The sequence below is a fragment of the Lytechinus variegatus genome, chromosome 13, assembly GCF_018143015.1.
Source record: "Lytechinus variegatus isolate NC3 chromosome 13, Lvar_3.0, whole genome shotgun sequence".
In the NCBI taxonomy this organism is placed as follows: Eukaryota; Metazoa; Echinodermata; class Echinoidea; order Temnopleuroida; family Toxopneustidae; genus Lytechinus; species Lytechinus variegatus.
The window spans coordinates 9,014,569-9,040,715 of record NC_054752.1 but is presented as its reverse complement, the minus strand read 5'-3'; the positions used below and the strand labels follow the sequence as shown (position 1 = coordinate 9,040,715).

The window sequence follows — 26,147 nt, the reverse complement described above, 5'->3', positions numbered from 1 at the left end:
AAACAGATCGTCTAGAGAGAGCTTTGATCCCGCCAATCCTCCAGGCGAGACCTGAGTAAATTCATTCTAAAAGATGATAATAATCCTTTTTAAAACTCATGTAATATTATGTTTTGGCCCCAAAACAGACCGTCTATAGAGATCTTTGATCCAATCCTCCAGGCGAGACCTGAATAAATTCATTCTAAAAAATGATAATATAAATAATTCCCATTTTTAAACTCATGTAAAGTTATTTTTCGCCCCAAAACAGATCGCCCAGAGAGAGCGTTCGACCCCGCCAACCCGCTTGGTGAGATGGGTAAACCTGTCGTGTTTGAAGGAGAGATGAAGAAACTAGCCGATGCCCTATACCCTCGTAATGCATTCAATCTGTTAGCCAGTGATAGGATTGCATTCAACAGGACACTGCCTGACGTCAGACCTAAACAGTAAGTTTGAATCGGAATTGGATTTGATTTCAACGATATTTTTAAATCAAGTTCCGATAAAAATTATGTTTTATGCGGTTCCCATAACTGTATAAAAGATTTTACCTTCATCGAATTTAAGAAGTATAAAAAGAAATGGATAAAGAAGTGAATAATAGAATAAAAGATGTAGAATTTAAAGGGATGGTCCAGGCTGCAGATATCTATATCTCAATAAAAAGAGTAAAATTCACGAAGCAAAATTCTGAAATTTTTGCATTTTTCCAGTGAAACAGTTCGAGGCATGTATTTATGAATATTCATTAGGTGGGTTGATAATGTCATATCCCCGCATGTTCTTTTGTATTTATTATATGAAATTAGGTTTATTCAAAAATTTTCTACCAAGAACTAAAACAATCGGATTTACAACTGATAAAATGAATTAGATATCTATTGCCGCAACTTATTTCATCATAATGGAGACACATCATTTACACATGTATGAAAAATGAAACATTCATAAATTTCATGTAATAACATAAGAAAAGGATGACATCATCAACCCATCTAATGAATATTCTTGACGATGTGCACATAACTGTTTTCACAAAATATTGGTAGATTCCAAAATTCAATAACATCGTTATTTGTTGTTCGATTTTGATGAAATTTTTCAGCATTTTGCTCTGTGAATTTACCCTATTTATTGAAATAAAAATATATTCAGCTCGGACCATCCCTTTAATAAAAATAGTATGAATTAAAACAGTAAAACCCAAAACACGAAAATAGATATTATAAAAATAGAATGTATCGAGAGAGAATATATCTATATAGAGAAGAAGAAGAAACAAAAGAAAGAGGAGGAGAAGAAAAATAATAAGAAGAAGGAAACAAAGAAGAAGAAAGCAGAATAAGAAGAAGGAAAGGAAGGAAGAAAGAAAGAAAGAGACGGGTGAGAAGAAGGAGGAGGAGAGGAAAATAAGAGTTGTGTACGCTGTGGTGCAAATAAGACCAGAATCGAGTAATTAATCGATTAGAAAGTTTCCTGTAATATTTAGAGTAAACTGTTAAGGATCAAATATTTAAACCATCTGTTTATTCCATTGATTCTGACTAATGCTGACATGACAAGATGATTGCTGGCGAATATAAATAAAAAACCCTTTTCCAATGTGACACCAACAACATGTTTCCAAAGGTGAATACCCAATCACCCCCCAAAATATTATAAATTTATTAATCTATGTATTTTTTTATTCATTTCAAAATGTTTATTTAAATTCGATTGAATTGAGCTAAACATGAATTGAATCACAAATTATAGAAAGCAGAATATATATTTATTATTGATATCACCGATCCCTGCCATTGATTATGGTTGGATGGAGTTAGAAGAGGGGCGAAACATCGGAATTATGTCTGTGGGCATTTAACCCTAATAAGACTGGGGTGCTGATTCAGCCCCCCCCCCCTTCGACATTTTTTGTGACAAATCCGCTGTGCGATTTTTTTTGACCGATTTTTTACATTCAAATCTCACGCAACTTTTGAGACCAAATTTGCGACCCCGGGGGGCCGTTTCATAAAGCTGTTCGTAAGATAAGAGCGACTTTAAGAACGACTGGTGAACCTTTCTTACGCGTTAAACCATCGCCAATAAATATACCATTTACCACAAGAAAGGATAACCAGTCGTTCTTAAAGTCGCTCTTAACTTACGACTAGCTTAAAAACGTGAATTTCTGTACAAATCCCATGCATGCAACTAGAGTTTTTTAGCCAAAATTCATAAATGTATCATTATTTTTCCTTTTACTGATTGAAATCAAGTAAATCCATCTTATTCATGCTCCAAAAAAGTCCCCGACAATTTCCATTGAAAAAACAAACAGAAAGTCGAAAAACAAAGAAAAACATTTAAAATTTAGAAAACAATAAAATACAAAAGAAAATAAATGTGATTTTGATTTTTTTGTATATTTGATCAGATTCATACGAAGTGTCTGTGTACCAAATATTAGTAATCTAGGGGCATTATGTAGTTAAAGCAAAATTTTGATTTTACGCTTAAGTTAGCATAATTAATTAGCACTGAGATTTTTCGCAGAATTTGATCTAGTAGTTTTGTAGATTATAGCGCGGGTGCGAAGTTTCGTCGCGATCACGCGCGCGATCGACAATATTTTGTGAAAATGGTCATCATGAACATTCAATAGGTGGGCTGATGATGTCACATTTCCACTTGTTCTTTTGACATATTATTATATGAAAATATGTTTATTCAATTTTTTTCCTCCAAGAACTAGAAAAATTGGAATGGCAACTGATTTAATGCATTATATATTTATTGCTGGAACTTATTTCATTATAAGGGAGACATATTATTCACCCAAGTATGAAATAATGAAAAAATATGATGTCATGTAATAACACAAGAGAACGGAAAGTGGGGATGTGACATCATCAGCCCTCCTAATGAATATTCATGATGACTGTTTTCACAAAATATTGCTTAACTTTATAAACTTCAATAACTTTATTATTTGTTATCCGATTTTGATAAAAATTTTCGGCATTTTGCTCAGTGAATTCTACTCTATTTATAAAGATGCAAATATTTTCAGCCCGGACCATCCCTTTAAAATAGGGTGGATATACTCGTTTTCTTCTCCATTTATCTCCTTTTCAGATGCAAGTCTGTTGTGTTCCCCGATGCGCTACCGACGACCAGTGTAATCATCATCTTCCATAACGAAGCATTCAGTGCGTTACTCCGGACAGTTCATAGCGTTGTCAATAGGTCACCAAGGCATCTTCTCAAGGAGGTCATTCTGGTCGATGATGCCAGCACTCAGGGTAATAAGGAGTTTTCAAAAACACGATGAGAGACAGAGTGGACGGAAGGTTCAGATAAAAGTCGATCTGCGCATGCCCGAACATTAATTTAAGAGGGTTGAGCATGCGCACAGAGATTTGATTGTATCCCCGTCCTCTTTTTGTTCCGTCAATGTTTTGAAAGGATTGAAAGGTCCAGTCAAGACCTTTTTCAGCCGCAAGAGATTTTTTTAAAGATGTGTATCTTAAAAAAATAGCATTAGTACATTTTGAAGGTCTTATTCGATATGAATAATCTGTAGAAACCAGGGCCCCCTTATTGTTAAATTTTTTTTATTATTGTTAATATATTAAATCTCCAATGCTATTTGTGACCCGTTTGCAGGTTTTTCATTCAGTGACGACAAGTTATAAGAAATCAGGACCCGCTCTGAATGAAGGGTTGTTATTACATTGGCAGGGTTGATGGACACCCGGCGTTTAAGAGAAGGCAACCTTCTAGAGGACGGTTAGGAGACCAAACATTCATCAACCCAACAGAATACCCTAGAACGCTTCCGCACTCCTTGTTCCTGGTGTTTCATGACATGTTTTATATAACGTTGGTTCTGTTAAAAATTGCCTTGGATCTTTTAGTTCAAGAGTATGCAATCTCCTCGAGAGCTGTTAAGGAAACAATGAAAATGTGCATCCAACCTAAGGAAGAACGCTACCAAACTCCGTGTTCTTGGATTTCAAAACATTGTTTAAAAGGAAATACTGTCTGTCGGTTCTGTAGACAGAACATGATGATGCAGGGCAAGTGCATTGAATATTTTCGTAGAATGTGAGCAAAAGGAAAAAAATCAAGCTTTCATTATTTTGACTTCATGTTTGAAGCCGGGGACGAGTAATGAGCTAAAATAAACTTACATCTGTTAACCAGCTGGTCAAATAGTAGAACACATGAATCCTAAGTGTTCGAAGCTCTAATATCATTATAGCATCGTAGGTCGGCAACTGTTCGCTGTCCCTTTTAATGATTTTTCATCGATTGCCAAATGTGCAGTGCCTTTCATGATCAAACACAAGCTTTTGTCATTTAATTTCCTTTTAACTGCAAAAACAAAAATCTCGCGAAAAAAATGTACGTGTCCCTACGCAATACATTTTGGAGAAAAATGTACAGGAGTGATCAAAACATATCCTAAAATATTGATTTTGTTTTAATCGAAAATTGCATGTAATAGAACATACAATTTACGATTAAAAAAAATCTTCAGTGTTAGATCAAGAACACTGAAGATTTTTTTTATTTAACACTATGGAAATGTAATAATATTTTGTACCAGGGTCCATGGAATGAAAGATTCATACAATTTACGATTAAAAAAAATCTTCAGTGTTAGATCAAGAACACTGAAGATTTTTTTTATTTAACACTATGGAAATGTAATAATATTTTGTACCAGGGTCCATGGAATGAAAGATTCATACAATTTACGATTAAAAAAAAATCTTCAGTGTTAGATCAAGAACACTGAAGATTTTTTTTTATTCAACACTATGGAAATGTAATAATATTTACCAGGGTCCATGAAATGAAAGATTCATACAATTTACAATTAAAAAAAAATCTTCAGTGTTCTATTCCTAATAACAACAATACATGAGATGAGCTTTATAATTAAATTGTAACGAAAAGGGCCGTTGTACCGTTTTGAAAAGGGGAAAGTGATACAAAAAAGTTAACGGGCTGCAGAAATCACAATCAGATGTTAAGTTTTTGCCCACATGTACGAAAAAATGGAGTCTGAAAGTAAAATGAGCATACTATATTCATCCTTATTTGCAGATCATTTAAAGAGGAAACTTGATGATTACCTTTCGCGCCATTTTCGATCGTCTGCTCTGGTACGTTTGGAACGATTACCGATACGCTCGGGGTTAATAAGAGCGCGTATACACGGTGCATTGGCTGCCACTGGTGATGTGTTGACTTTTCTCGACTCTCATTGTGAAACTACGGATGGATGGCTAGAACCTCTTCTAGCTGTAATCGCTAAAGACAGGTTTGTTTTGGGTATTTCAAATTGCATTTTAACATATATCTTAGGTCTGACCCAAAAGAAATTATTCAAACAGTCAAACGTTTAATTTTGTCTGAAGGAGAGCAGCAATATAAAGAAGTTCTACTGTGATCGATGAGCAGGCTTAGTCCTACGACATCGTTGGAGTAAACTAAACCAAACTAAACTATTTACATTACATTGCAATCAATATTGTTGTTTCCAAAGTGGTATGAATCTTTATCATTCACAAGTAATATATCTTTATGATGATTTCCTTCGGTTAGAATGAAGCAATTTAATGCTAGGTTTTGAAATAAAGGCAATCAAGTCTTCTTTGTTCAATATTAGTTTACTACTTTGAATGTTGATCACTCATCTTCTTTACGTGCGAGAGATTAGCATATTTAATGTACCTCCGTGAATATATAATAGCAAACAGAAACATCAGGAAGAATTTGTTTCTATTTTACTATGTTTTCTTCAAACTGCAAAATACTGCCGCTCGCATCGTTTCTCTATCCACCAGGCGCACTCGCATTACTCCTATTTTAAGATCCTTACATTGGCTCCCTGTAAAACTGCGTATTATGTTCATATTTTGTTGTTAACTTTCCACTGCGTTCATGGCTCATCTCCCCAGTACCTTATTTCACTGATCAAAAGTTATACCCCTTCAAGATCCTTACGTTCCTTCTTTTTTAATTCTCTTGTTACCCCCAAACTTTCCAAACCTCGGGTGAAAGATCATTTGTTTACTCATCCTCTAAGCTATGGAATAGCCTCCCTCAAAACATCAAACAGTGCTTGACCTCTGAAACTTTCAAACATTAGGGGAAGGCGGGGTAAGTTGAGCATAGGGGCAAGTTGAGCCACCAGCCCCAGGCCAATAATGAATGAGTCAGACATTGTGGTGGTGTCATGTATTGATGACCCATAGCATAACCCCTAACCCCACCACATAGTTTTCAACTTTGAAACAAAAAGTAGCTTTTTAGAGGGAAAAACATGAATTTCAGCCAAAAAAGTAAAAAAGAGTGTGAAATAGATAAGTGCTTTATAAACACATTTGTCTTTAAATATAATAAAGACATGATAACAACATTATTAGTCCAGGTATGGATCTTCATTCTTGTCATAGTCTTTTATATGATGGATGCATAATAAATGTGTGGATACAAAATTATCGCACTAAGTTCGGACTGGGGTAAGTTGAGCCAAACAGCATGGGGCATGTTGAGCCATGGTAATTCCTATGGTAATGTATATTAAAAAAAAAACCATAAAAATCAATTGAAATGCTGGCTGAAAGGAGCAAATTTACATGACTGCTCTTTTCCTTTTAAAGGATGTTAGTATTTATAGATAATTAGCAAGTGAAAAGGCTTTAAACAAAAAATTAACATGCTGGTTCTCCCCTCATACATTTTGTACATAGTTTTTGTGGCTCAACTTACCCCAGAAGGTGGCTCAAACTTACCCCATATATGGGGCAAGTTGAGCCATTTGACATCGTTTTTTTCAAAGGTCACGATGACTTTCAGTGTGGGGATAGAAAGTTTTATATAGGTGGAAAATATTTCAGAAGAATTAAATTTCAAGGCAAGGTACTTATTTCGACAAGATTATTAATCATATCAATTCTAACATGCAAAAAGCAAAAACAGTCACAACTTACCCCGCCTTCCCCTACCTCAAAACATTTCTGTTCAATTCTTCTTAATTTCCTAAAAAGCGCATTGAGCACTCTACGGTGTGGATTTGGCGCGATATTAGTCTAATTATTATATTTACTATTATTTTCAATATTCATGTTCACCATGTATATACATTGTAAAGATCTTCTGTTATCCTTGTTGTTTATAGGAGAAACGTTGTGACCCCTACAATAGATGTTATAAACGACAGGGACTTTGCATTTCAAGGACATGACGATCTTCCTTATGTAAGATATTCTTTCTTTCACTTAGATAAAATGTATGAAATAAACTTGGATATAGCCTTCCTGCGTAACTTTACTAAAAAAAAAGATTTATGAAACACCCACACCAGGGGAGCATTTCATCAATATTTTCATCTGACAAGTTGTCAGATCTGACATCTTTCCATGATTTTGATTGGCTGAGAGGCACTGTTCCTATGGTAACTGTCGGATAAATGGGACTTGTCGGATAAAACGTCCGACAAGTCCTTTGATGAAACGCCCCCTGGGTTCCTTTGTTTCCATAGGACTGTCTACCCTATCTACACCCCCTCCCCGGGGGAGTCCCCCCCCATTTCTCAGTAATGTCACACCATTATATCTACCTCTCTTCCCCTCTATTTATCTCACTTTCTCTCCCTCCCCCCCCCCTCCCCTGTTCTTTGTATCTGTTGTTTTGCTTCCCTCTGCCTCCTGTTTTACTATTTTCATGCTGTCATGTTGTTGTTTTTTTCATTGCAAATTCAGTTTAGTCCTTTTCTCTGTCTCGTATTCTCCACCCCATATTCCCTCTTTTTAAAGTTGCCTCATTCCTATGCAGCGCATCCCCCGACAAATGTCCCTCTTATACGCAGCTAAATTACTTCAAAAAATGAAAAATTTTCCCTTGTAGAGTTCCTTTTTTCGCAAGATGTACTTGTGTATTCCCCCTTTAATTTTCAGCTTATTTTCTCATCCATCATTCACATTTTCTTTCCTAGTTGGTGCTATGATTCTCCATATCAATCATAAAACAGACTTAATTTTTTTATGTTACTTGTCCTTCTGAATATGCCCAAGTTTATGATTTGATGAGCCTGCATATGACTAGAAAAATGTCCCTGCTCAGATCCTGGATGCAATGCTGCAAACTTAGAATGAGCAAAAATTCACCACTGTTACGTAAGAGAGTGTGTGTATTCCAAACCGCTAAAGCACGACTAATGAAATCTTCATAGAAGTTAGATGATGAAATGAGCTTTTTACTCATGAACATTTATTTGAGAAAACTACCACATTTTATAATTGATTCAGATATATGTCAGAGGGACAATTTGGGGGGACTCGCTATATATTCTTCACTGTTTGCACTTCTCTCAAAATTTTATTGCTTTACAAGTCAGGTATCCAAAATGATGTACTCTCTATTTCATTTTTATCAAGGTGGGCAGTTTCGATTGGTCGATGTATTTCCGATGGACTCCGATACAAAGAATGGATTTAGAACAAGCCAAGCAAGACCCAACCTTGCCCATCAGAACGCCGACAATGGCGGGGGGACTGTTTTCGATTGATAAGGGATACTTCATGGATATAGGCATGTATGATCCGGGACTGCAGACATGGGGCGCCGAGAACTTGGAACTTTCTTTCAAGGTAATCCTCTTTCTCTTAAAACATCTAGGCCCGTATTCTGAAGTCAGGTTTAACTTAAACTCAGGTTTAAAGTTGTTGTTTATGTATGGGAAGCCAAAAGTATCAATTTTTTTATGAAGTTGTATGTTTCTTATGTTTACTGTGCTCTTTCCTGATTTATCGATGGTGAAGACAATCATCTATTTATACTTCCTAGACAATTATGAATGATTTGAGAGCCAAATGAGCTGAAGTATGATATATCTATACTGTTAGTGATTTATGTAACAATTGGCTATCCATACTTACACCACAACTTTAAACCTGAGTTTAAGTTAACCTGCTATCAGAATATGGGCCTTATACTCTAGTTGATGAATTCATTTGTGAGTGTTGGCAAGGCAAGAATGATCTTTTGAGGTTCTTGTCCTCCGCTCGCTGCCGTTCTTAAATCTCAAAACCGATCAATGACAATGTAGGTAGCATATATAATTAGTGTTACTTAATTGCAACTATACATAATGAAAATGTAAAGCGTTTGTTTGTTTGTTTTGTATTGTATGTTGTGTATTTCCCCGAATGAAATAATGATGATAATAATATGAATAATGTTGATAATATTAATAATAATAAAGTAAAATAAAGTTTTTAGTTGCACTTGAATTTACTTGGTGCTTTGTGTTCGAGCAAGGTAACTCAAGGAAATAATTGGATTTGATCCTGGTCAGAGGAATAATAATTGTAGCAGTAATAATGATAATGATCATGATGATGATAATGATGATTAGCGTAATGATAATAGCGAAAATGATGAGAATAATGATCATGATAAAAATGATGATGGTGATAATGATAATAACAATGATGATAATAATAACAATTGTGATGATGATGATGGTGATAATGATGATGATGATGATGGTGATGATGATGATGGTGATGATGATGATGATGATGGTGATGATGGTGATGATGATGGTGATGATGATGATGATGATGATGAGAATAATGATCATAATAAAATGATGATGATGATAATAATAATAACAATGATGAAAATAATAACAATTATGATGATGATGGTGATGATGATGATGATGGTGATGATGATGGTGATGATGATGATGATGATGATGATGATGATGATGATGATAATGATGATGATGATGATCAAGATGGTAAGGCTGAAGGTTAAAACAATAAGTCATAAGATAAGATGTTTGGGGGAGGATTTCCTCTTTTCTCTGGATGCAAGAAAAATACCCAATCTAAGTTAGATATGAACAGACTGCAATCACTGTGTGACTATAGAACCGTTTTGGAAGTGTAGCTGGACGGCTAACCATACATTAATCAAAATAGGTTGGTATTGGCTATGTTTTTGTACATTTTTTTAACAAGTGCATACCTAGTTACCAATAATGCATATAGCATTCCTATTTATTTGAAAGCAGGATAAAAGAGCATTACAGATTAAGTGCCTTGCTCACGTGCATACGAGATGAGGATGATGATGAAGAAGAAGATGATGAAGATGGTAATGATGGTAAAACAACAAGACATAAGATTTGATATTAGTACTGAAGAAATGTGGACTGACGCCCCCTACCCACCCACCCCACCCCAGTTGTGCAGAGTCCTATACGACGTAAATAGACCTACCGACATACCACCGGGACGTGATAAATACTGATTATGCACGAACTAGGATCGTTATTTCAGTTCAACATAATGCAGATTATTCCTCGATCAAAGATGTGGTTTTTTTTATTTTTGAGGACACGGGGGAGGGGTAAATTACTTATGCAAATTTACACTCTAATAATGTTCGCCCAATCAGATTTGAAGAGTATACCTTTTAGATGGACATTGAATTAAACTTTTTTTGGGGGGGGCAGGGCAAAGTATGCATATTATTGGCATTAAATGAAAATTCTAGTTTTTGCATTAAAAAAAGGATTGTAATAAAACATTCATCCTGTCTTCGCGCCTACCTGTATTATAGTCATTTTACTACTTTAGATTGCGTTCATTATATCTTCACAGGGAAGGGGGCGCTGTTAGAGTTCTCTCCGTCTTTTATAAATCATTTTGGTGTCGTGGGGTTATGCCTTTATACACTGAACTAATCTCATCATTTTATTGTTGTGTAACCACAGACGTGGATGTGCGGTGGGTCGTTATACACCATGTCCTGTTCACACGTGGGTCATATCTTCCGGAAGTTCGCCCCCTACACCCACGCCTCGGGTCATTTAAATCGCAACACCAAGCGCATCGTGGAAGTCTGGCTAGACGGAGCAAGGCCCCTTTTTTACAAGCTGAATCCAGGCGTTGCGAGCGTGGACGCTGGGGACATTCGGGAGCAGATCGGTCTCCGCAAGAAATTGGAATGCAAATCGTTTCAATGGTACCTGGACAATGTCTTCCCCGAGTCACCGTGGCCGAGAGAGGGCAGTATATTTGGTTTTGTAAGTACTTGCCCCCCCCCCCCACCCCAAAGAAATTGCAGATCGTTTTGAATGCTATACAGTCACACCAACGATACCGACGGAAGATCTGCCCGCATTCGAAAGTTTTGGTGATGTGACTGTTTCATAAAGCAGTAGTCTAACTTGAAATTGATATAGATTGCATGTAGAAAAGAGGAAATCAAGCAAATTAGATTGTCATTGAAATTCGATGGAAATAACAGATTATAAAGATGTAATTTATATTGAACTTAAGATACATTGTCCGACGTCACGGTTCTTTAGTAATGTATTATGGAATTGCAATATTTCCTTGCAATGTCCTTTTCAAATGAAAAAAAAAACAGGGCTGACTTAACAACTTGGCTGTCACTTATCTTATTCTTCAGTTTGAGGTTTTTCTTGTATCCTACCGAAAATGATTCAATTCATTTTTCTTCTCTTGCTCAGTTTGCAATCAGAAACTTCATGAATCTATTGATATTGTTCTTGACGATAACAATTTTTTTGTAAGGTTTTGTGCAAGTTTTAGAAATGGCGTATTTAACTTGTCAGTCCATCACGCATTGCATATAATCTCCAGTCTTATGCTATTTTTTTTTCCATATTTACAGATTCGGAATCCTGACCATAAAGTTTGTCTTAAAAGCCAACAGGATAAGAAAGTCGTAGGAAAACCATGTGGACAAATTAATCAAATGCGAGTAGGTAGCAAAATTCCTTTACCACTTTCTTTTAATAGATAATGTAATTTTTATCATTGTCATCTTTATCATCACCGTTTATTACTGTTAGTATCATTGTTATTACTATCACGATTATACGTCATGAAATTATCACAATCGTCATAGTTGTTATCATCATTATCATAACCATCGTCATCACCATTCAAAGAAAGCCCTTTTGAGATCACCATAATAGGTATAGAAGTGTTTTGTTTTTATACCTCAATGTGAACTCGGTAACCGTTTTTATACTCATTTGAATCAATTTTTTTTTGCATTATATTGATCATTGTCATTTTCATCATCATTTTAACCTAAAAAAAATGTTTTCAATTCTAGTATTATCATCAGTAGTATTAATAGTAGTGGTTTATTATTGCATTTGTTGTGGAAGGCATATAATAGTAGTAGTAGTAGTAGTAGTAGTAGAAGTAGTAGTAGTATAGTAAGTACCAATTAGTAATAGTAATAGTAGTTGTAGTAGTAGTAGTAGTTTTTGTTGTTGTAGTGGTAGTAGTATTAGTAGTATTAGTAGTAGTAATAGAAGTAGTAGTTGTAGTAGTAGTAGTAGTAGTAGTAGTAGTATTAGTAGTATAGTAAGTACCAATTAGTAATAGTAGTAGTAGTCGTAGCAGTAGTGATAGTGGTAGTAGTAGTAGTAGTAGTAGTAGTAGTAGTAGTAGTAGTAGTAGTAGTAGTAGTAGTGGTAGTGGTAGTGGAAGTGATAGTGGTAGTATTAGTAGTAGAAGTAGTAGTAGTAGTAGTAGTAGTAGTAGTAGTAGTAGTAGTAGTAGTAGTAGTAGTAGTAGTAGTAGTAGTAGTAGTAGTAGTATTAGTAGTAGAAGTAGTAGTAGTAGTAGTAGTAGTAGTAGTAGTAGTAGTAGTAGTAGTAGTAGTAGTAGTAGTAGTAGAGGTAGTAGAAGTAGTAGTAGTTGTTGTTTCTGCCACTGCTGCTGTAGATGCTGCTGTCGTTTTTTTTTTTGGGGGGGTGCGTGTATGGTAATAAATGCAGTCATAATAATCACTACTACCATTCTAATTTTCAAATGTAATCGTTATTTCTGCATGTCTATCTGTAATTCAGTCCATGTCTTTTGTGAGTTATTCATTTCAAAATATGAAAGTGGATTTTAACAATATGTTCACTTCTGTCGCAGCTATGGGAGTACACAAAGCTGAATGAGATAAGACAAGATGTACAGTGCCTCGACTTTACGGGACAGGGTGAATTAGCTTTATATGGATGTCATAGAGGGCAGGGTAATCAATTATGGAACTGGAACAATTCGGTAAGTTGTCTGCATTTTTCTTATTTTTAATATATTTAATGTTATATTTATTTCCATTTTGCATTGTATTAAATAATTATGTATTTTCTCTTTATTTATTCATTCATTTATTTATAAATAACTATCTATTCATTTATTCATTCATAGTTTATTTTATCTATATATCTATCTATCCTTCCATCCATCTATTCATCCATCTATCAATCTATCTATCTACCTACCTACCTATCTATCTATCTATCTTTCTATCTATCTATCTTTCTATCTATCTATCTATTGATCGATTGGATCGTTATCTATCTCTTTATTCATCCATTCATATTTCATTGATTTAATATATGTATATTTTATTGATTTATTCATACATTCAGGTTCACATTGACTCATTTATTTATATATTTTCTGATTTATTTATGAACACATATTCATCTATTTATTTATTTATTATTAATTAAGTTTTTTTAATTTAATTTATTAATCCATTCTTTTTTATTCATTCATAAATACATGTATGTAGGGCATACATACATATATTTATGTACTTATTCAATTCTTTTATGTATTTATTCATACATATTTCTTATAAAGCAAAGAAGGTAGTCCCATTCAAGCCATATGCTCGCTTTTATAATGGAGTTTAACAATGCTGCCCCTTTTATGTCTCTGTTTTGTTTCTCAAGTTCACTTGATAGCCCATACATGTGTTATTACTCCAAACGTTTATCGTCTAATTTGATTTTGTTGGTAGTTGATATTTTACTCTTACCAAGTTTGTATTTGATCATTGACCTGCATGTTGAACATTGAAAAATTAATGACATGAATCTATAAAAAAAATCTACAGAATTAGATTTGTATATGATTTATTTATTTTCAACCACGTATGGAAAAGTGAACAACATACACATTCATCATATTTATTGTGATAATATAACTAATTTCGTTGTTATCCTTATTATTTCTGTTTTGTTGTTTTCTGATCGTTTTTATTATTCTAATACCACCACATTATCATTATAACGCCAACACCACCACTACCACCATCACCTCCACCACCATAATCACCACCATCACCTCCACCACCATAATCACCACCATCATCGAAATCATCATCTCATCACCATCATCATCATCATCATCGTATGCCATCACATCATCATCATTAGCACCATCATCACCAACAACCATAATCATCATCACATGATCACCATAATTTCTATCGTCATCATAAGTTGGTCCTATTTTATTTCTCTCTTCATTTTTCTTTGACCAACAGACGAAACAAATATCCCACGGTCTTCATGGAAAATGTCTTAGTATAGCTTCAACCGATAATAAGGGTACCACGAGTCTGGAGATGGCTCCTTGCTTAGATTCAAATCCCAACCAGCGTTGGGAAATGCCTCCACCATACAACCCAAAATTATGGGGTTAACAGCTAAAAAAAAATAATAAAAAATTGGTGCATCAAGCGAAGAACTAGGCCCAATAACTATGCCCCAAATGAAAATAGATACATAATAATGATAATAATTAAAGGAGAAGAACAAGATAGCTTGTGTGAAAACAGAAAAATCAAAGAAACAGATCAACGAAAGTTGAGAAAATCGGACAAATAATGAGAAAGTTATGAACATTTGAATATTGCGATCTCTAATGCTATGGAGATCCTAAAATTGGCAATGCGACAAAGATGTGTGATGTCACTTGTGAACAACTCTCCCCATTTACTTTAGTATATATTTCACTTTAAAATAAAGTGCCTCTTTTATCACATCTATCAGTAGATAACGTGTTCTTTCTAAAGGAGGGCATGTAATACAGTTTTTAAAGAATACATCATAGATAAAGAGTTTGTTTCACCATCAGAAAAAGCAAACAAGAGACATTTTGAGGATATTTCATAGTCCATCAAAGGGAAAGTTGTTCACATATGACATCACACATCATTGCCAATGGGAGGATCTCCATAGCATTAGTGATTGCAATATTCAAATGCCATAAATTTCTCAATGTTTGTCCGATTTTTCTCAAAATTTCTTTGTTCTTATTCTTTGATTTTTCTGTTTCGACACAAGCCTACTTGTTCTAAAGGTTTCATTCCCCTTTAATAAAAGTAATAAACATAGTAATAATGATTGATAATGGGACTGCTTGCATTGACCAAACATGCAATAAATCGTAAAAAATCATTGTAGGCATAAGATCAATCACTGAACTTTTTGTAATGGGATCATTGCAATTTTTTTCGCTTTTATCAGAGCGATAGTGAGTATGAACTATGAAAGGTGGGTTCTATAATTGTCAACTTAACAAAAAATTGTTCAATTGAATTCAACACCATTTAATAATTCTAAATTTTCTCTTAGTTGATAAGAAACATGATAATATACCTTGTAATGAAAAGCATGTACGCCTCCGCCATCCTTTTCAAATTGCTTCTTCATAAATAGTCATGATAGTTATAATATTATAACAATGATATTGATAATGATTTATGCATGCACTACTGCTTGGCTTGTGCATGGTGACTCAAAGTTTGAAACAAGATTAAAACGTTAAAAACCCTTGTTTTCAGAAACGATTCTTTTTTCAAAAAAAAAAATGAAAGTAAAGAGGCTATACATTGTATTTTTTAAGTGATTTTATTCTAAAATTCAACATAAAATGTAACCAAATATAGCGGTTCATTGTGTTCTTGAGAATATTCTCTTCCCGAATTCTGATCTGAAATATTAGTATATTATTTGCAAGCGACAGATTTACAATGTTACATCAGAAATTTATAGTTGATGATCTTTAAAACTAGTTTAATATCTTATATTCTTCAAAGTGCATATTATGGTAATGATCTATTATGTCTTAGTGCAATATTTGTATGTGCAAATGAACGAAGAATATACTTTTAATCTATCAAATAATGCAATGAAATATTTAAGATGATGTTAATGTGCCCCAACTGGCGAATTTCAAAACTTTTATTAAAGTTATTTCAAAATTCTCTATTCATCAATCATTTACAGAGGCGGTTTCCACAGTGGATATTCAACTATATTTCCATTTTATATGTCATTCTGTTATATTACATATCGGTAGGTCTTGTCATAAGTTAACTCGGGTTTAAGTCCAGTCGTACAATAACATGATAATATTTCTATGAACTGTTGCCAGGGCAAATGGTGACACGATACTTGCTCCTGGGACGTTTGCTCCGGTCTTTATATCTCAGATGTCACACAGCAAAAACTCCGGTGTTGATTTAACACCAGCCCCGAATCTATATATGTCCACACCAGAGAAGTATTGAAACAATACCAGTTTTGAATCAAACCGATGCTAACCGATACATTACTAAAGAACCGATAGTAATTGGTGTTGAATAAACACCTATCTGGTGTTAGACTAATCCCAAAACTGGTGTTGTTTTACACTTCTGTGATAGATTCCGGGCTGGTGTTAAATCAACACCGGAGTTTTTGCAGTGCACAGTGTTATAGTTTGATAAGATTGTAAGTTTTTTTTTTGTTCAGAATAATGTAAAGATAAGGATTATAAGCTTTATTTAATTTTGAAGGTTAGATTTTATGTTTATTGTTTGGCCTTACGTGTAAATTTTCCATTGGAGCAAATTCCATGGAACCTGACTAATATATTCATGACAAAAAAAATATCAGTTTGTATTTCATTTCTTCTCCTTATCTGATTGACATCTTTCCAAATTAGTAAAAATGGAAATGCTATTTAATTTGTTTCTGCGCTGATCCAACAAAACATGGAACTTGTGCTACCGTGCCTATAGCATTTTAACATATTTTGTTGATGGTGTTAATGCTTCTTAATATGATTTAGCGTGATATCAGCATTGAACTTAAATTCAGCCTTGAATTGACCATCTCTAAATTGGCACCTTGGCGGTATGAAGACCATTATCCACACAGATAATCTCGCCTGTTATGAATCGACTCTCGTCAGATACGAGAAAGCTGATGGTTTTCAGCACGTCATCAACGGTAGGGGGAGGTTGATTGAGTGGTGCCTGCCGCGGTTCTTCGTATATCTGTTGAAATGAACGGTAAACAGAATCGATAAGGCATAATCCTCGAATAGTCATATAACATGTATTCGAATAGTTGTGGATACTGTATTCAAATCGTTCGAATATTCGAATATCATAAGTGGCGCACGGGCTGAAAATGCCCCCCCCCCCCCCGTGTCTGCAATGCTGTTAAATCTCACAATAGTTATTTAACAGTTTAAGAACGGTGCTTAGAATTATTGAGGACTGAGTATTTAAAATCATGTTGTTTAATATTTTAAACACTCACACACTCATACCCTTGTTTAAACTGATTAAATAACTACTGTAAAATTCATATATACCTCAGTTACATTTGCCCTACTGCCCCGTACGGCGAGTCGAAAACAGCCGTTTTATTCATTTTTATTCAAACCACCTATATATAGCTATTACAAAAACAATGTTAAAACGGCTGTTTTCGAATCGCCGTACGGCCACCGAAGAGTAAATGTGACCGAGGTAATAGTAAACAATGTTGTATAAAAAAAATTAAACGGCGTTTTTACTGCTTATTTCGTGCTTCATTGCCAATGAAATGGCAATTCCAATTATCGAAGATGATAAACCCATGATGCTAGATCATGTCTTTAGAGATTTCTGTAAAATTTACATTATATGACACGTTTTGCCATGGCAATTGACAGATCAAAAGTTAGCCTGTATTGCTTTGGGACTATGAAAAATACTATGTTTTCACTTTGGGACGAATATTTGAATATTGGGTGTAAATTATATTTTTGTATTTGTGCTACCCCACACCCCCCCCCCCCCCCGTTTCCTTGAGAAATAGATGTGTTTGAAATTACTGAAATAGAACTTAGATAGAAGAGTTGAGAAATAAAATGAATGATTAAATTTCTAAAGAAAAAAAGAGAATCAATTGTGGTCGTTTCATTCATTGATGTGTGTTTCGTCACTAATACCGTATAATGATAAAAAAATCACCAAGATTCGTAGGTTTTTGTTTAAAAAATAATTATTATTCTGCCTATATCAGCCTATATATATATATATATATTTGTCATAAGAGCAGATTGACAAGACGGTAGCTCTTACCTCAGTTGGTGGAGGCTCCAAAAGACTCTCAAAAACATTAAATGACGGACTGTAAAAAGAAAAAAAATATGTAACAAAAATTATTTCTTAAAGAAAATGCACTGCAGCCAAAATATTACGTTCATTGGTGAGTTTACTCGTTTTAATGTGACTTTTTTATCGTATACATTAATCTGCTATTGTTAGGTTTACTTTGTGTATACCTAATTTACTTTTGTTGTAATTGTATGTGATTTTTATATGTAATTTTTTTTATATCATCACTCATAGGCCTTCTTAGGCCGGCCGTCGGCTGACATTTTTTTAATGAAGAATGAACTACTACTACTACTATGCATGCCAAGCTACACTTTATAAAGAATCAAGAGGTTTTTATAGCTTATTAAGAGAACGTTATGTACATACTATATTATTTATAATTACGAAAAGTTCTCATCTGATATTAGATTTCCGCTACAACCATTCAGCCTCTCCATCACTCCCTTCCTCCTGCCCCTCCCCCATCGCTCTCTCTCTCTCAATGTTCTGCCCCCCCCCCTTCTGTACATTTTTATCGTAAATATACTATCTTTCTTCATCATTCTATTTCCATCTACATTTTTTAAAATAGAATATCACTTACCTTACAGCATTGATACGTACTCCCTTCGGAGCAAGTTCTATAAGTTAAAAAAAAGTAGGATGTACATAAAGGGGGATCCATTCTGACGTCATGATGGATTTGAATAAATCGGAAAATAAGAGAACGCGGAACTACTAAAATGAATTAAGGTTCGGTGAAATCCATCGATTAAAGGACAAGAAAGTTTTGATTTTTAAGAAGTTTTTTTCTTTACTTGCTATATACATTTCCTATACGCGTATACAAAATTATAAATTCAATAGAACTCCATACATCTTTATGATCTATATTAACAGTAAATGAAAATTATCTTTTTATAAAAGGGTACTTGTGAAATAAATTGCCAAATTTTATATCAAATTCATAGTTAAAACCAGTTAAAATTTGATTAAAAATAGCAATCTATAAATTTATAGAAGCTTAGGTGACCTGACAAAAAGGAAATCGATCTTTGTTATTTTTTATGGATTATGAACAAAATTTAATTGATTCATATTAAAATATGTTCCTGCCCTTTTTTGTTCTTCACAGCATCAGGGTTTATCAAATTTGTAATTTTTTATCAAAGGACAACGTTCTTACAAATCCACCCCTCCCGCTTCTCTCCGTAATAGGAAAGAAACAGGTCATCAATTGATTGCCACATTTTGACCTGCATTCTTTAAAACACTGCTACAAACTTTAGAATCCTGTTTTAAATTTGAATACTTACCTAGAGCTGTTGACTGTGTAAAGTAGTTTATTGAAGACATGGCCATGCCAAAGGCTACGAGACTCGGTGACTGTGTTATAGGAATCAATTAGTGAGTGCTGATAATCATGACGTAAATCTATCCAACTTGTACAAGCAAGTCGCCCCCCCCCCCGAATAAAAAGTGTAGCCCCCTTATGTTTTGGTCAGGTGAATAATTGATGTTTTAATGGGAAATAGACATGGGGAAATGTCTTCTTTTGCAAAATAAATTGTGCTACCAACAAAATATCTAAATCAAACGATCCAAAAATAAGTATTCATCCTATCCCCTCCCCCTCCCTTGCTCTCACTCTCACACTTGTCCCTCTCACGCTCTGTCACTTTTACCCCCCCCCCTCTCTCTCTCTCCCTCTCTCATTCTTTCTGGCCTGCCTTCTCCCTCGTGTACAAGAAGCTGTTTCACTTACCGTGCGATGTGCACAACTGCATGAAATATTGATGACCACTCCTGTATTGAAAACAATAATGATAATGGGTTCGGTTGGACAAAAGAGTTGGAAAATTCAAGCAGGAAGTCCACGCATTATATATTAGGTGATTACGGATACTGAAGTTGAAAATGTCCAAATTACATACATGTTTATGAACTCGTGCTATATTCAGTCTCCACGAATTCATAATTATCTACCTGAATATACATTGCAATTGGTTATTTATTATATTCAATATTATTTTCTCATTTATGATGACGTCGACAGTGATAGTGGCGGCGGCGGAGGTGGTGGTGGTGATGGTGATGGTGATGGGGGTGGTTGTAATGATCATGATTGTGATGGTGATAATGATTATGATGGTAGTGGTGGTGATGATGAGGATGATGATGATGATGATGAGAATGATGTTGATGATGATGATGACGACGACGATGATGATGATGATGGTAGTGGTGGTGATGATGAGGATGATGATGATGAGAATAATCTTGATGATGATGATGATGACGACGACGACGACGATGATGATGATGGTAGTGGTGGTGATGATGAGGATGATGACGATGAGAATGTTGATGATGATGATGATGATGATGATGATGATGACGACGACGACGATGATGATGATGATGATGATGATGACGACGACGACGATGATGATGATGATGATTAAGATTTTCCAATGATGTGTTCTAATCGTGATATTCTGATAATAGTGATTGGTGGGATCGGTATTCTTTTTTTTTCAAGATGGTAACAAGGATCACAGCGAATCACAATTAATGATTATAACAAATCGTGAGCAGTGCACATCTATTTAGATCATACAGCAATATAATTTGTTTACCCTCCGTTTTCTCCAAGTATGATACTGCTGCTTTCGTTGCCATGGCAGTGGTCATGGTATTGACTTGCATCGCATCAATGACCGCAGAGGGCGCCAACTCGGATAATCGTCCATAAGATATTTCAACTGCACAGTTCACCTGGTGTAACAAGACAGTGTTGAGTCGTACAAACGAAGACAATTTCGGCTATTTTTGTATCTTTTCTCGTCTTTTATTTTACCATAATTCTTTTTAAATTTGTGGCATCAGAAGTTTATGATAAAAAAAAAAGGTCAACTGACCATATTCTATCATGTATAGATAAATTCAATTAAATGATAGTTATTTATTTTTCAACATTAATAACTATTTATGAAGTTCTGTGAAAGATTTGGCCATTTGGGGCAACCATGGCAATATGGAATGACTCATGTTGGACAGTAATAAATCGGGTAAGCTTGCATTCCGAAACTTCAAGTTAAAGTCTATTGAGGCCTAGTTCGTTACTTCTCTACCAAACAAAAGTAAACTTACCAGTATGTGCATTGGTCCCAATTTGTCCGAAATCTGAGAAAGTGCATTCTCAACATCAGATTCTACTTGTAGATAACACTCGACTGCCAAGACCTGTGACAAAATTGATTCAGAAATGCTCTACCTTTCAAAATTAATGTAAACTTCCAATTATTTTACAGTAGGCCTCTTAAAACACAAAAGGCAGAAAGGGTGGGAAAAGAGGAGTAAAAACTTTTCCACCCTTACTCAAAGGTGATTAACCCCTTCAACCCATTTCATGTCTTAGATTGTATCCAAACCTATTTCAAAATAATAGGCTTATCTTTGTTTGATCCATCACCATGCAAGGGGGTATTTTCCATTTATTTTTAATCCGAATTTGACTTAAAGATATTCTGTTATGATATTCTATGGTTAAATTATTTAAAAAACACCCTTGCTCTCAGCAAGTTTTTATTTTACCATATTTCAATCACCATGCCCATTTCTCTGTCAGTTTTATTGTGAAGTCAACGAGCACTTATGTACTTTCGCACCAACAACTCTGACTAATTACACCAATTCCTCTAAAGGCCTTGATGTTTTTTTTTTTCCATTTCTGTTTTATTTTCTTTAGTTAGGCCTATATATTTATCATTTTAAGGACTCCAAAGCCAAAGAATGTACATCAAACCTGTTTAGAATCAAGTCCATGTCTGATACATTCCCGGGTAATTTCATCAAGCTTTTCCTGGTTCTTCCCAAGAACAGCCACTGAACATCCATGTGAAGCAAAGTGAACGGCCACCGCTTTACCTAGGCCGCCCTCTACGCCTGAAATGACCAGAATTGATTTCCATGAACGATTGACTTGTCAAGAATGAATAAAGTGATATTGGTAAGGGTATTCCGTGCCCGTGGAAGCAACGTCATAACTTTCCTTTCATCGCCTATATTTCTTAATTTCTTAAAGGGATCCTCTAGGCTGAAAATAATATAGTTTGAACAGATAAAGTAAAATCAGACAAACAAAACACTGAAAATTTGATCAAAATTGGACAGAAAATCCTAACAGGGTAATGACTTTAAAGATTTGCATTGCTAAACTTAAGAATTCAATAACTTCGTTTTTGTTTTCAGATTTTTGTGAAAATTTCAGCATTTTGGTCGGTTAATTTTGCTCTATTATTTTCAGTAGTAGTAGTAGTAGTATAGTAATAGAAGTACACTCTAAATTACAGGGATTTAAAATAAGTCCACATGGACTGTAGTTAGGGACCAATCGAATTCCGGATTTAGTTTGAATCCTTAAGATTCATTTTTAAATCTCGAAAGATCTAAATTTAAATCATTTGAGATTTAAGTCTTTAGGATTAAAGCTAAATCCAGAAATCGATTGGTCCCTAACTACAGTCCATCTAGACTTATTTCCAATCCCTGTAATTTAGAGTGTAGTAGAAGTAGTAGTGGCAGTAGCAGTAGTAGTAGTAGTAGTAGTAGTAGTAGTAGTAGTAGTAGTAGTAGTAGTAGTAGTAGTAGTAGTAGTGGTAGTAGTAGTAGTTGTGGTAGTAGTAGTAATAGTAGTAGTAGTAGTAGTAGTAGCAGTAGTAGTAGTAGTAGCAGTAGTAGTAGTAGTTGTAGTAGTAGTAGTAGTAGTAGTAGTAGTAGTAGTAGTAGTAGTAGTAGTAGTAGTAGTAGTAGTAGTAGTAGTAGTAGTAGTAGTAGTAGTAGTAGTAGTAGTAGTAGTAGTAGTAGTAGTAGTAGTACTAGTAGTAGTAGTAGTAGTAGTAGTAGTAGTAGTAGAGCAGTAGTGTCATTATAAAAAAAGGTTTCGTATACTGTGAACTATTTAAAATTTTTGATCGAGTCAGGTTGTGATATTAAAAGAAATTACAAATTCCAAATGACTTTTTGATTTGGAAACCTTGTCATTGAAAACATATTTAGTGTGATTAACGGTAGATTCTTTAGAAAACATAAATCATACATTGTCAAACCAATTCCCTGTCATGAAAGTTTAGACTTTACTTTATTCGCGCAAAGGTTTTGCCCAAAAGTGCACTTGGCATGAAACACTGATTGACTTATTCTTCTACTCTTGCCAACTTTTTTTTCTTTCATACCAAAGAGTAGTTTGTATGTATTGCAGGCCTATATTTCTTTAGATTGGAATGGCTTTTCGTGTACGGTAAATCTTCTGAAGTAGTTATGCCAGACATTTTTTAATAGGCCAAGTTATTTTGAGACCATTTCATTTATTTCCGCTTTGATTGATCAAGTTGATCATATAAGAAGACAGATATGTCTTATAAATAACGCATTATAAATAACAAAAGCTAGCTAAATATTGCTATCGTTACTTTATTAAGAATTTCACACCGTATTCCAAAAACATGATTTTATGAAACAAATGCATGTATATTCCATTGATATAATGTAATTAAAAACATCATTCACTACAAAGGGTGTAAGCCTACCTATAATATTATCCTTCCCTAGATTCAAATATTCAGGTATAAAATTCTTTCTTTAGTTTAATCTTGTTGAGCCCCTGTGTTGAGCATTTTGGCCGATAAAAGATATTCTTGTGTATTTTGATATATTGAATAATTGAAATAACATGGCCGAAATGTGTTTTCTTTTTTGATGTTGTCGGGTTTTTTTAACTCGAGTTAAATTGAAGCATACATGGGTGAAAGGAAAAGAGTTATCTTACCCACAACGACTGCGGTTTTCCCTTGCAAGTTCACATTCATTATCCTTCCGAGTAAGTTCACCACATTCCACAGCAGAGAGTGAGTATTGGAATGATATAGTCAACCACTCATAGAGTATCCGATTTATCAAATGAGGCTGGTAGTATTTTTCTCCATGCACGCTTCTCATGAGTAGAATATGCTGGTAGAGCGGGCGTTATAGATTATATTCCAATGTGATGGTGGATTTATAAGACCCTAACTGATAATTATACACTGTATTTCAATTTCAACTTGATATATACATCGTCTCTCCTTGAAGCTCGGAACGTAATCTTGAAGCTACATGATTCTCTCTAAAACAATACTCGAATTTGAATGATGGTGGTGATGAGGATGATGCTGCTGCTAGCTACTGCTGCTGATGATGATAATAGTAATAATAACATAATAATGATAATAATAACAATGATAATAATGATAATAATAACAATAATGATAATAATAACGATTATGAATTAAATGCAACGTTAATGGATATTTTTTTCAAGCTTGTATGTCGTTTAATTACCTTTAAAAATGATAAATAGTGAGACTATTTTACAAGTAGGATTTTTCTTCAAATTCGTCTGTTTGTTGTTTTCCCTTTTTAGAGAGGTAAAAAGTCAAAGTCAAAGTTTGTTTCTTGAATATTTCAAGCTATTAAATATTTTTTTAAAACATCAGGTAAACAACAAAGGCTGATTCTAAAACAATAAATTGAATGGTTATGTCATAAATAAATCTATTCGAATTTCTCTATGTGAAAATTTTAACATTCCAATACCCAGGCCGGTGGAAATACAGAGGCTAAGAGCCGATGGGAGCAGGCAAGGGGGGGGGGGGGAGGGGTAAAGGGAACTTGGTCAGCATATTATGTTCCCATATTTTAGGACAGATGCTAAACTCTACTTTCCTGTTACAACTATGGCTCTTTGTTTGCCCCACCCTCGATCTTTTTGTAAATAAGAATAGAATTGCGTTCTTTCTTGCGCGAACCATTTGAAAAGAATAATTAAGTATTTTGGTACTTCCACTTTTCATCTAGGCTGTTGTTAATGTAAAAACCATTTCATTTAAAATTGATCCATTAATTCAAATCAAATCAAACACGAACATTAACCCACATATTCGCCAAGGAGCTACAAATCCAGGATGGGGAAGGGGGAGGGGGGGGGGGTGATATGCGACCAACGTGACCCGAAAAGGGTTTTGAAATAAAGGGGGGGGGGACAATATTTAAAAAGAAATCTATAAACATGGCAGCCCATTTTCTGCGTCTCCTTTTTAACAGAATAATTTAATTGGGTAGTGAGCATATCCCCCCAAATATTATGTGCCTTAACTATATGGCCTAAATCCCATTTCTTGAGATTCGACTCATGTGAAATGCAGGGGCAGCGGAACGGTTTTCAAAGTGGGGGGGGGGGGGGGGGGGGGGGGGGCTGACCATGCAAAAAAATCACAATCAGAATTTATGGTCATTTTTCCGCTTTAGTACACGGTTTTGGAAAAAAGGTGTGTGTGGGGGGGGGGGGGTGGGGCTGGAGCCCCCCCCCTGCTTCCGCGGCCCTTGAAACGGATCTCAGATTTTCAGAGAAATGCAGTCCAAAGCTGAAATTCCCCTAAATATAGGTCAGAATGTTCACAGTCTGCACCCCATATCCCTCGGATAGGACGTTAAATGGAGGCCCCGTGTAGAGGAAAGTCACCACCTTTGCACGTTAAGAACCCACTGCACTATTCGTATAAGAGTAGGGGTAACCCCGGTGTAGTGGTCCACCTGCATTCCCCCCAATCAGTTATATCGGGAGGAGAGACCTGCGGTCATAGTGATTCAGTTCGCTTTTCGCCTCCCAGGCACAGGTGACGCCAAACAAATAATAATAATAATAATAAATAATTATAGTAGTGATTCCCGCCCCACGAAATCCTGCAAAGTCGATCCCAAAGGCGGCCATCACCCCCACTTTTTTTTTTTGCTGGGTGTCCACGGTGACCTGACATTTGATCAGACTAAAGCGGTAATTTTTAGATTCAAATCGA

The 26,147-nt window shown here is 34.9% G+C and overlaps 2 protein-coding genes across 2 annotated transcripts; one reads left to right on the top strand and one right to left on the bottom strand.

Moving 5' to 3' along the window:
* Positions 1–257: 257 nt before the first annotated feature.
* LOC121426572 (polypeptide N-acetylgalactosaminyltransferase 1-like) lies at positions 258–14,556 on the top strand. Its single transcript, XM_041622924.1, has 9 exons — positions 258–431; positions 3,106–3,272; positions 5,086–5,302; positions 7,166–7,244; positions 8,424–8,636; positions 10,775–11,086; positions 11,701–11,790; positions 12,969–13,100; positions 14,377–14,556. The coding sequence occupies exons 1-9, from the start codon at positions 298–300 to the stop codon at positions 14,533–14,535; spliced, it is 1,503 nt and encodes a 500-aa protein (XP_041478858.1). The 5' UTR covers positions 258–297; the 3' UTR covers positions 14,536–14,556.
* Positions 14,557–16,919: 2,363 nt separating this feature from the next.
* Positions 16,920–24,329, bottom strand: LOC121426282 (3-oxoacyl-[acyl-carrier-protein] reductase FabG-like). The gene is made up of 9 exons (XM_041622519.1): positions 24,083–24,329; positions 22,061–22,200; positions 21,406–21,498; positions 20,892–21,030; positions 20,018–20,058; positions 19,569–19,638; positions 18,857–18,893; positions 18,235–18,283; positions 16,920–17,157 (listed from the first exon to the last, which is right to left on the bottom strand). Exons 1-9 carry the CDS (start codon positions 24,120–24,122, stop codon positions 16,996–16,998), a joined length of 771 nt encoding a protein of 256 aa, XP_041478453.1. The 5' UTR covers positions 24,123–24,329; the 3' UTR covers positions 16,920–16,995.
* Between the last annotated feature and the right edge of the window lie 1,818 nt (positions 24,330–26,147).